Source organism: Ochotona princeps, chromosome 3 (assembly GCF_030435755.1).
Source record: "Ochotona princeps isolate mOchPri1 chromosome 3, mOchPri1.hap1, whole genome shotgun sequence".
Classification (NCBI taxonomy): domain Eukaryota; kingdom Metazoa; phylum Chordata; class Mammalia; order Lagomorpha; family Ochotonidae; genus Ochotona; species Ochotona princeps.
The window spans coordinates 77,390,661-77,403,088 of NC_080834.1; the positions used below are offsets into that span (position 1 = coordinate 77,390,661).

Consider the following 12,428-nt stretch of genomic DNA (forward strand, 5'->3'; position numbering starts at 1 on the left):
GAGAGCTGGAAAAAGTTCCTTGCTCCTGGCTGCAGGCTGGCACAGCCCTCACCAGTTCATCCATCTGGACAGTGAACCAGCAGATGGAAGAATCGCTCTATTCTTAAATAAATAAATAAATCTTTAAAGAGCAGAAAGCATTCCTCATCAAGATTAAATTTGGTAACTAAAAACAAACGCACAGCGGTCATTCTAGTTGTAAATTAACTTCAAGTGATTACAAAGGCACATCAGTACATCGAGGTCTCATAGTGACTGATTTAATTCTCATAAGTTAAGCAAACTTGTAGTATCCTGAAAAAAATTCGTGAAAAGAGCAGAGCAGCTGGCTTTCCTGACAGTTAAGTGGAGGCCAACTGTTTTTGCCAAAACAGTCTTCTCAAGTTTAATAAATGTATAACACAAGCAAGAATTGCTTATTGTGATATTCTACCTAGCTTAACTTTTCATGGAAACAAATGCACATTTTAAAACCCCTTTTTAAAGTATTGCAGACCTAAAAATCCTCTGGGCAGTTTATTTTTAAAAGATTACCTCTAGAGGATCTAGTTTAGTGGTATTAGCCTTTGGTTTTAGGCTAGATTTTGACCCAGGAATGTGTATTTTGCATAAGTTCCTACTTGTTCCTCCTGCTGGTTCAAAGATATTTTTAAGACAAATAAAACTGAAAGGCAATTTCCTGTGTACCTGAAGTGTGCCCTTAGTACCAGCAGGTGGCGCCATTACATCTTAAATCAGAGTCTACAATTGCCTGACTAGCTGGAAAATAAAGGCTTTTATTTTCGCTTACATACTTTTTTGGTGGATAGCACTGGGAGGGGAAGCCGGAGTGGTTGGAGGAGAGGACTGTGCTGTGGTAAGAAGAAGTAAATGAATATTAAAATGAATTTTGTAATCATTTGTCGGTAGCTCTGTGTAAAGCATTGTAGAGTATTACTGTGTTGTTTAAGGATGTGTTGTATTGTGTCTTCAACGCATGTGGCAAGGGAAGCTGAGACTCAATTCATTTAACAGGCAAAGAGGTGAGTAGAGTCTTCATGGACACTGCACTTTTATATCTCACAGAAACACTTCTGGCTGGCCGCAGCAGGTTCATAGCTGTCTCAGCAGAATTCCAGTTGTGGGAATCGTGGAATTCACCACAAATGCAGGTGGATATGAAGCAACATCAGTATCACCACTTCCTGCTTTCACTGCTCCTGGTTTTCCTCTCAGATTCTCAAGGATACAATCTGAGTGTTGGCGAGGAGTGTGTCACAGTAACAATGACAAAACAATGGTCCCTGGCTCCTCATCAGCAACATACAAGGGACCCGTCCCCTGGCTCCAATGTGAGTCACTGGACCATGAGTCATCCCTGCACAAGACAGCATCCCCTGGATGCCTGTCTTTCCTGAGAGGCCCCTGAAGCTCCCCAGGAACTGCAACAGTGTCATGCTTCTTAGAGGTAATTGCTGCTGTCATCATGTCCCCAGTACCATCCTTATCACAGTTTTGCTATTTAAATTGGGGGTGGGAAAATGGAGATGTCTAGCAATAAACTCTGCTGAGGAACCACAGAACAAAGCAGTTTGTCCTCTACCTCGGCTTTCAATTACGGGCTCCTCATTTCCATCTCTTCTTCCATCTCTCCACCCACTCCAGCCCCAGTCAGAAAATAAAACTAAAGCATTGTGAATGAGACATGACTGAGGAATTCAGAGCATCCTATATCCTAACTCCCTTCCAGGCCAAGTCCCTTGACCAGAGGTGCCTGAGTCCTTTTATTCTGTTTAACATTTCTTTCTTTCTTATCCATCTTACAACCTGTGGGGTAAAGTGTCTTGGGTCTTAGCTCTGGGTACAGCTCCAGCCCCAGCCCCAGTCCCAGCCCCAGCCCCAGCAGCAGCCCCAGTCCCAGTCCCAGCCCCAGGCCCAACAACATTAAGCTTATAAGTCTCCTTTGAGGCTCTTTGAGTATACTCTAATGGATTAGAAACTCAGGCCAGCTTACCCTGACAACCAGACCTGCATGAATGGTAAATTGTTTAGGCGCCTGCTCTGGGGCCCTCATTACTCATTTATGACTTGAATCCAAATAAAACTAACTCTTTGCAAATCACAGACACTTCAAAATGCAGTGTAGTTTCTAAGGAGAGGCATATGCTGCAGGCAAGTCTACAAGAATCCAGGGGATCCCTGATCAAATAGAAGAAACATCAAGAGCAGAACAATAATGTCCAGAAATGAAAACAAAACACGTAGATGAAGTCATAGAAACAGATTCGATTATATGTAATGAACAGAGATGAACAGCTTGGTGAAGCTCTCCAGGGGTAAAAACTAATTCCGGAGCAATCAAGCTGCCCACTCAGGGCTTGGAATTATAGATCCTGGGAGGTGATGGTTGAGACAAGTGCCAGGGCTGAGAAAGGTCATGCCCTCAGTTTCGGGGTACTCACGATTAGCACACCTTCTCATTTTTCCTTGCATGGATGATTCATCCCAGTGATTTTCCTGACTCTTGTTTCCCTCAGTCATTCTCCATCCTTCCACAGCTTTCCTCCTAAAACACAGTAAGATTGCTCTCACCTCACTTTTTAGAAAGCCCCAGTTCAAACTCTTTTAATATGCTTTGGTTATAAAGGCCTTCACTTAATTAACCATAATAATAGAGAACCTAAAATAGGAAGTCCCCAGCATGGTGATGGGGCTATTTGGGGTCATGTGTCTTTACTACGTCCTGATCTTGTGCAGGGTTATGTATCTGCTGGACCCTGGTATCCTGTGGAAACGGGAATAGTAATTCACTATGCTAACGCATCAAATTCTCTTCAAAGTTAAACAGGAGTCCACATGGCGTATTTTCCACTTACTCCATTGTCACTCTAGTGTAATTTTGGTGTCTCACGCCTACTGCTCATTGTCGTAGCTCTGCCTCTTTCATCAGTTGTACAGCTCCTTCCCAAGCCAAGTTTTCCATCCTTTTCCATGAGCAGAAAACTTTTTCAAAATTCAAGATCTGTTTAAGTGCCATGTCTTGGCTCTTCCCCCAGCAAGATGTATTCCTCTCTATTTGCATGAACCAGTAACTCCTTAATTCGGCCTCAGATTGCAATGTATGATACATTTATTTGACTATCTTTTTGCTGGATTATAGATAATCTGGGAGTTGCTTACTTTTTCTTTCGTTCCTTGCTTATTGCGCAATGATCTATACATAGTAAGCACTTCATCTGATTGTAACTATTTATTAAAAATCACATGATTTCAAAGTTTACTCCTAAAAATTTAGATTCCTCTTCTTTTGATAAATTTGCAATGTAGTATATAGAGAAATGTTAAGCCCTAAATACCAGAGAACTTCAAGATACTCATGAAACATATCCATCATGAAAAAACTGCATGGATTATAAAACAATTTTTCACCCAAAAAAAAAAAGTGCTAGTTTGTTAAACTATCTCTGAGCAGGATTTAGTTTGAGACACCAAGAAATGTAAGACAGCAATTTGCTCGAAGCATTTGTCAGAGCAATGTAAATACTCTGAAAATTTAAGCAAGAGCAAATATTAAGCTTGGCTGGAACAATGATGAAAGCTTACAGTTAATAATTTATTTTAAGAAGAGTGAGATGATAGTGAAATAACTCCTATAGCAGAAGACCATCAATGTGTGGGGGAAGAAATAAATCTTCATTGTGCTCTAATCGGAAAGGGTAAATGACCAACAGCAGAAACAATACTTGACATCTTAGACAGCTTCTACCATTTTATTTTTTTCAAAGATTTAATCTTATTTTTATTGGCAACTAGACATACAGAGAGGAGGAGAGACAGAGAGGAAGGTCTTCTGATGATTTACTTCCCAAGCGGCCGCAACAGCTGGAGCTGAGCCAATCCAAAGCCAGGAGCCTCTTCCAGGTCTCCCACACAGATGCAGGATTCTAAGTTTTGAGCCACCCTCCGCTGCTTTCCCAGGCCACAATCAGGGAGCAGCAATAAAGCGGAACCGCCAGGATTAGAACAGTGCCCATTTGGGATCCAGGCGCGTTGAAGGCAAGGACGTTAGCTGCTACGCTACCACACCGGGCCCAGCTTTTACCATTTTGAATGAAAAAATAAATTGAAATCAACTTTCACCTCAACAGGTGCCAAAATTGGCATAGAGATCAGCAGCAGACAACAGCAGAAATTTCAACATAAATCTTTTAAACAAATGGGATCAGATCTTGAACTGTTTCTTCAGAATTGTAAAAGATGAAACATGGACTCATCAGTACAATTTTGAAGACACAGTGTTATCAAAGCAGTGGCTGCCAAGGGCAGGAATGGGCCATCTCTAGCAGAGACGGCCTTGTTAAGACCGAATGTTGCAGCAACAGTATTTTAGAATGTTCAAGGCAATTGCTTTTCTTACTGTCTGGGGGACCAAGGAATGATAGCACTGCTTATTATTATAAGAGTGCTTTAAGAAAGTCATCCAGCTCTTCAGAGAGAGAGAGAGAGATTCCTGGAAAGTTCTCAAGCATCCTGGGCAAGGTCGATCCCACTCACGCCTCTCATCAAACAAGGACAATTTGAGTTTTGAGAGAAAATCACTAGACATTCACTGTACAGTTCTGATTTAACATCTTCTAGTTTCTTTTTGTTTCTCAGTCTTAAAATGTCTGTAAAGAGCACCCAGTTTTTCTCCAGCTAATATGAAAAGGAAGATGTCATTGGCCTGCAATTCTCTTTACATGAGAAGATTGGTGTCATCATTTGCAGAAGGGCCCTCCAGTTCTTAGAGCTATGTTGAGAAACAAAGCTTATATCTTCTAGTGTTTAGTTTTCATTTCCATTTTCAATGAGTGTCTTGAAGTTGCACATGCTTTCAGAGTTACGGAGGGAAGGGGAGACACCCACTGGTTCACTCCCTGAAAGGCTGCAATGGCTGGACTTGGACAGATTCAAAGCCAGGATCCAGGAACTTGTTCCAGGTTTCCGTGTAGGTGCCAGGGCTCAGGAACTTGAGCCGTGCTCTGCTGCTTTTCCAAGCCATTACAGGAAGCTGGAATGTAAGTGGAATCCAACTGGTGCCCATTAATGTACTATGCCCCTTTGATTTTTATTTTAAAATCAATTTTCAAGAAATACGTGTGGCACAGCAGAAAAATATGAGTAATATTGGTTTCTATTACACAACATGACAGAAAAGTTCTTCTCTCATACTTAGAAATTATTAATCAGGATTTTTTGCTGTCTTTTGGAGATTGTTTACCTTACTGGCAGAGTGACTGAGAGAACAGAGATCATCCATCCACAAATACACTGCCCAAATGCCCACAGCATTCAGCTTCCTGCTAATGTACCTGGGAAGGCAGTGGATGATGGACCATGGGAGACCTGGATGGAGTTCCTGGATGGAGTTCCTGGATACTGCCCAATCTGGTCCAGGACTGGTTGCTATAGGCACTTGCAGAATGCAATTGCAGAAGGAAGAGCAAACTCACTGTCAGCAACGCCCCGTCACCGTGTACCCCAAGCCGAGCAGAGGGACTAGGGTCACAAAAAAGACAACTCACAGTGGGTCATTCTTGTAAAGAGAATGCCATTTATTCGAAGTTGGCCTGCCTCTTTCATAGTCTGCCTAGTTCCTCCCAGTATTTTCCCAATGTTCAAGCAACTCCTAAGCTCTCCCAAGAGCATCTTTAAAAAGGGAAAGCAGGGAAGAGGGAACTTACAGTCAAGCCAGGGGCTAAATGTATCAGGCCAAGATTGCCCATCCTGTTACCCCTACAGAAACAAGCTAAGCTGTGGAGTTAACCCTTGGGAGACCCGCTGTGCACTCACTCCCGCTCTTTCTCTCTCTCTACATGTCAAACAAATATTTTTAAAAATTCAGATTGCCAGCCCCATCTTGATCAATTGAATCAGAATATAGTTGGTTTACACCTTAAAGCCCGAAAAAGTATTGCTCTAAGGCAGTACCTAGAGCTTTATAGAGCCTGCTTTACCGCACACTTATCTCCTTGAAACAAATATTTTGTGAACTTCTGCTATATGCCAAGTACTGGTGCTCCGTTTTCATCTGCAAGTTGGGGTCAGCAGCATACTGCTCCCTCCCCATCCCCTACCCCCAGAACTGTGAGCAAATCAAGTTCCCCTGAATGAAAAAGCTGCCAACTAAATGGAATGACAAATCAACTCTTTTTGAAGTGATTCCAATCATGTTGTTTTCACGTTTTCACGCAGTGATGTTGCCAAGTTTCTGAAGTCTGATGCTGTTGTACTATGCTCATGTCTGCCCTTAAAAATTGGGAAATAAAGGAAAAAGGTATTGAAAACTTTTCATAGCAAAGTTTAAAGAAAATATCTTATTTGCCTTAGGCATCATCCATAGTTTTCTGTTTGGGAATTTACAAATCTATATTATATGCATAGCTACATATACATCACATATCTTTAAAGTTCAAAGTGGGACTACCATTGGCATAGGGGTTAAGATGCAGGTTAGAGGGCCCAGTGCGGTGGTCCAGTGGCTAAATCCTTGCCTTGCATATGCTGGGATCCCCTGTGGGCACCCATTTGTGTCCTAACTGCTCCACTTTCCATCCAGCTCCTTGTTTGTGGCCTGGAAAGTAATGAAGGATGGCCCAAAACCTTGGGATCCTGCACCTGCACAGCAGACCCAGAAGAAGCTCCTGGCTCCTGGCTTTGAATCAGCTCAGTCTAGCCATTGTGTCCACTTAGTTAACCAGCAGATGGAAGATCTTTCTGTCTCTTCTCTCTGTAAATCTGCCTTTCCAATAAAAACAAATTTTTCTTTACAGCAGTTTAGTGCACCTGCAGCCGGTATTAAAGGCATGTTTGGTTTGAGTCTCAGTCGTGCTTGTCATCAGATTGCTCCTTCTACACACCCAGGGAGACAGCATGTGATGGTCCAAACGCTTGGGCCCCTGCCACCCACAGGAAATCTAGAATGAGTTTCTGGATCCTGGCTTGAGTCTGTTCCAACTCTAGCGATTACAGGCATTTGGGAAATGAACCAATGTATGAATGAGCTCCTTTTTTGCGTCTCTGCTTTTTAAACTTAAAAATAAGAAATAGAGGTCCAAATAATGACATTTGAGAAATCTTAGGAAATCTTGGGAAATCCCTTTAGAAGGATTTTTTTGGAAGGTGGATAGTGGGTACTTTGTTAACTTAAACAGCTGGGTGTCATATTGTCAACTGAAACAGCTGGATTAGAAATTCTTCATGCATAAAGAGAAGTTCAGAAGTGAGACAATAACAAGAAGCATGTCAACAAAGTTCAATGAAGACAATACACCTAACAGGTCAGGTGGGCATCCCAGCAAAGAACTCAGAGCCCAGTGTGCAATCCCGAATCAAGTTTTTATAGACACAGGCATACCATTTTTCCTCCTCCCTCCCTCCTCTTCTGGGATGTTGCTGGGCAGAGGGCTTTCCTGGGAGCGGAACTCGTGGGCTTTATGGGCATGTTGTAATTGTACCTAGTCCCCCCAGGGGCACAGGGACAGGGCAGGGAGGACTCCTCTCTATGCCCGTTGTGGTGGGCTGATACCTTCCTGATGAAGCTGGCTAACACGGACAGGACTTCCGCTGTGCAACCGCTCCTCTGCCTCAGGAAGGGTAAGAAACTGGGAGAAGCATGCTTTTATATTTTATTTATTTATTTTTAATATTTATTTATTTTTATTGGAAAGGCAGATATACAGAGAGGAGGAGAGACAGAGAGGAAGATCTTCCATCTGCTGATTCACTCCACAAGTGGCCGCAACAGCTGGAGCTGAGCCAATCCGAAGCCAGGAACTTCTTCCAGATCCCCCCCGCGGGTGCAGGGTCCCAAAGCTTTGGGTCATCCTCGATTGTTTTCCCAGGCCACAAGCAGGGAGCTGGGTGGGAAGCGGGGCCTCTGGGATTAGAACCAGCACCCATATGGGATCCCGGCGCATTCAAGGTGAGGACCTTAACCACTACGCTATCACATCGGACCCAGGCTTTTGTATTTTAAAAGGTAACTTTATCGGGGACCAGAGACCCTAACTGCCTATTATCCCCTGTGACTCCTCACAAGAGGAAACCGTGTTGCAAGGAATTTGGACAGGAAAGACAAAAGTGACTTTGGTTCTTGTTTCACAGGGAAGAATTTTCATGCAGACAGCTTCAGTGAGCAAAGCAAGAATGAGTAAAGTCAGAGTTTTCCTGCAGCAGCATCAGTAGGGGGCTTACAGAGAAGAAAGACCCCAGAAAATGGCAGAAGGGGTGTCTTTCCAGCCCGGTTCAGGTGAGCAGAACAACAGTTATCTGTCAACAAGAGGGTGTGGACAAAACCCATCAGGTCAGAATTGTAATCCTGTCAAGCTTGCTCACTATAAAACATAGAGCTATCAGGTGGGTGTGACTGGTAACTTCTTTCCATTTTCATGGTAAGCTAAAAAGCTCAGAAGGGTGGGAAAGCACTTTTATCTTGCTAAAACTACCTTCCTGGAAGAAGCAAGAATTCTTTCAGAGAATTACACTTTGAAAGAAACTTCTGCTTTTCTCATTACAGGAGGGATCATGACCTTAACTACGTACTAGGTCATCTAACTCTTAAAACAGGACACAAACTCACTGACAAATTTATTAAAGCTAAATGGATTCATAGGTGGCCAACTGCTGGCATACACACGCATGGTGGATACCAGTCCTCCAAAAGGCTGTGTCTTACCTAGCTTGGGGGGCTTAGGAGTCCAGAGGCGAAGGCAATGGTGGAAGAGACAGCTTGCTCCAAGAGTTCCTGTGGGGATTGGGTCTGCTTTCGGATAGGGAGCTGCAATGGCAGAGGAGCTAAAACGCTGGGCCAAGCTGAAGCCAGGAGCCAGGGAATTCCTAAGGCTCCCACAGGAAAGACAGGAATGTCCATACCTGGGCCATCACATGCTGTCTCCCCACTTGCATTGACAGGAAGCTGGACCAGAAGCAAAGCAGCTAAGACTCCATTTAGCACTCTGATACAGGGATCCCAAGTGGCAGTTTGAGCCACAACTCTGGCTTCACAATTTCAAACAAATGACAGATACAGAGGGAATTTAAATAAGCTGTCAAAAGGGCACAATGTGCACTAGGATTGTGTATACTGAAGTCTTTTGAGACACAGTAGATGGCGGCCAGGTGGGGGAGGGATCATTTGGCAACTAGATGTCGCTTAACCGCAGCTCTGCACTGGGACAGTCACTCTCAGCTTAGGCAGCTGTTTCCTTTTCCCCAAAAGGCCCTGCTGAGTCACTGAGGCTCTGCTTGATCTGAAGCATACAGGCCTTGCCTCTCCTGGACATCACGTACTGCCTGAGTGGCCTGCTTGTGAGAATGTGCCTGTGAGTTTTTGAAGCATAAACTTCTCCGACTAATACGGACCCTACAGTTTTCTGCCATGGGAAAAGGCCATCTGAAGAACAGAGACCATTGCTGAAAGCTAGGAAATGGATTTGTGTTCCTACAATTACCCGGGCTAGAACGCCTCATGAAAAGAGGTTTTCCAGACATTGGTGCCCAACAACTGCCCCACAATGATCCCAGAGGGCTCTTTAATTTATTACCGGGATAATACAGGCAACCTCCATCCATCCTGCCTTGTGGGTCTACTGTCAAAGATGACGGAACACAGAATCTGAAAATGAATTCCAAAGGGTACTGCAGCACAAATGTAAAACAGCATTGTTTTCTCCGCTGGGCAATGGGCGCAGCAGCAAGGAAAGGCTGCCCAATAGTCTTCAAGTAGATGCTAAGGATACAGCAAAGCATCCTCGTCCTTGCCATCCAAGCAGGGGACGCGGGACCTTTCTCAGCCTCTACAGGGCTCACATTTCTGCTGCTTCCGTGGTTTACGGAAAATGTAATGCTCTCTGGGCAATGGTCACGGTGGGGGAGGGAGGACGGCGTACGGGAAGACACATTTGTGGTTGCGTTGAACACCTGAATATCGACTGCGTGGAACGCTGGAGGAAAACCTATTTGAAGATCGACCGGCCAAGTCCTCAAAGTTCCCACGTCTGCAGCCGCAGCAGCAGCTGCTGCTCGTGTCTTCACGCAGGCGGGCGTGACGGAGGGAGGAGACTGGGGAGCAGGTGAGGTGTGGGAGCCGGACACCCGGCGGAGGCCAGCCAATCCGCGCGCGCTCCGCCCGCGGCCAATCACCGGCCTCCCAGCTCGGCAAATCTGCCCGGCAGTGCGGGGCGGGGCCGCCGCGAGTCCGGGCGCCGCCGGCAGCATTGCTGGGTGTCTTGCAGAAAGCCGCCGGGCAGGGGTGTCGGTGCTGGGAAGACGGGGGCGGGCGGCGAGCGGCAGGCCCAGCTTATGGACCACCCCGGTGTCCTCCACAGAAGCCCCAGTGAGGCTGGAGCTGGAGCGCTCGGGCGCGCACACGTGTGCAGACCCAGGGGCATGTCTGTGTGCTGCGCGGGCACCTGTGGTGTGAGTAGCAGCGGGCGTGGCTGCTCCTTGGAAGTGCGCCTTCTGTAAGATTTCTCTCAGGGGCCTGCCGTCTCCGGTCGCTGAAGGCAAAACTAAGAAGTTTAACGGAGCTGGGACTGAGCCGATTAAGAGAGGCTGGGCCAGGAAAGAGGGTGGGGACTGCGGGTGCCTGGGGTAGGTAGGGAATCACCTCTCGGCCCTCCCTCATTTCTTAGCCAGAAAGGCACCGTGGAAAGCCTGGCGTGACAAAGGTGGCCCTGAAATATCGACAGAATCCGGGCAGTGATGATCACTGAGTGAGAGGCACGGGGCTGAGACTGACCGAGTCGTTGACCAGAGGGATGCTGGCAGTTAGGAAGGCTCGGAGGAAACTCAGGATGGGGACTATCTGCTCCCCCAACTCCAGCGGGACAAAGACAGCTGTGGAGGTCTGCAATGCCGACTGGATGGCCTCACTCCCTGCTCATCTCCACCAAGTCCCCCTTTCCCATCTGGCGATCCCAGGTATTCTCCGTTCTACTTGTTTCACCTAATTTAATTCTGCCATATTCGTGTTGTTGGTGGGTTGGGTTGCTTTTCTATTGTGCTCAGAAAAGAAAAAGAAAAAAAACTGTCGCTGCCCCCCCCCCCCATGTCTAAAGCAGAAACTTAGCACTGAAGCAGCATCGTTGGAAAAGGGGACCCTGAGAATGGGAGCACCGCACCACTGGTTTTGTTTGTTTGGGTGGTTTAGACTTGCTAGCCTCATTCTAAGGTTGGTAACCTTCTTCATGTCTGAGTCAAGATATGTGAGGAGTGTACTGACTTGACGGCTTAAAAAAGGAGAGGTGGGAGGTCATTACAATTTTAAATGTGCATCTAAGTTAAAACTGGACTATGTTTTCTTTCTGATTGATCTGACCTTGTGTGTTGAAACAAGCAGGTAAACTAGGGTTTGGATGAGGGGTGAGGATAAAGACCTAGATTTTCTTGTTGCCGAAAAATCCAAAAATAGAGAATACAAGCTGTCCTCACAGGCAGTCATTAGGTGTGATGAAGTGGGAGTGTTTGAAGCTTTGTCTATATATACACAGGTGTCTGCCTGACGGGTCTCGAACTGCAGCCTTGGGAAGGGTACTCCAGCTCTACAGCCTCTCAGCTGGGAGGTTTATGCCAGTTTGTCATAAAGTACCCTCTTCCATCAGCCCCGGAGGTTGTTGGTGTGGTTTCCAGGTACAGATGGAGCAGAGTCTCCAATGCCAGGACTTAGAAAGCACCCAGTGCCCCTGCCCACTCGGACACCTAACAAAGTGCACTCCTGGACCACCAGACAGACTGCCTTCTGCTGCCCGGCAGATGACCTCATGCAACCCCAGTCTTTGCTTTCTATGTAGGAAAGGAAGATGAAGAGGAATGCAGGCTTTCCTTACTCGCCTTCTCCTGGGGGTCGTCCAGGTTCATTGTCCTCATGGGCCCTTGCTGCTTTTGAGCAAGGAGAAACCTGCTGAATTTCTTTACAGCTACAATCACTGCTGCTCTGTCAGCCATTGGCAGCAGCTCCTTGGCACATGCCAGATGCTCATGCATTAGCTCAGGTCTTTTCCGTGTTTAATCGACGCCTGTGGAGTCATCACCAAAATGATGCACGGGCCACGTTCAACATTAGTCATTTGCCTTTTGTCGTGGAATGTGGCCAGCAAGTAGTATGTGTTTGCAAACAGAATGGCATCCTAGGCAGGCTGTAAATAGCCTAATCATCCCAGGCACATCCGAGGCATGTTAGGGCATCCTTTGTTTTCTTCTTTTTTTTTTTTTTACTTGGATGGCTTATGCCATGGAGCTTGGCTGTGTGCCCTGACTCTGACTAGAAGGACTAGAAGGGAGATGGACATTTGCTCTGTGCTTTCTAGGATACCTCCATATCTTTGCAGCTGCTACAATTGCCAGAGGGTGGAGAGGACTGCAGGGCAGCAAGTAGTTGGGGCCGAGCAGTTTAACTGGAAAGTCTTGAG

The 12,428-nt window shown here is 45.9% G+C and overlaps 1 protein-coding gene across 3 annotated transcripts in view; it reads left to right on the forward strand.

The window, feature by feature from the left end:
- The first annotated feature begins 1,329 nt into the window (after window positions 1-1,329).
- Window positions 1,330-12,428, forward strand: part of PLCXD2 (phosphatidylinositol specific phospholipase C X domain containing 2) — a 58,336-nt gene continuing 47,237 nt past the window's right edge. The window contains exons 1-2 of one of the 3 annotated variants that reach the window (XM_058661853.1): window positions 9,761-10,091; window positions 10,653-10,941. In XM_058661853.1, the coding sequence (XP_058517836.1) occupies window positions 10,779-10,941 (163 nt within the window). In that variant the 5' untranslated portion in view covers window positions 9,761-10,091; window positions 10,653-10,778. Of the gene's footprint in view, window positions 1,448-9,760; window positions 10,092-10,652; window positions 10,942-12,428 lie in introns of those variants that run through there. The other 2 variants (XM_004593210.2, XM_058661854.1) reach the window with 2 other exon arrangements.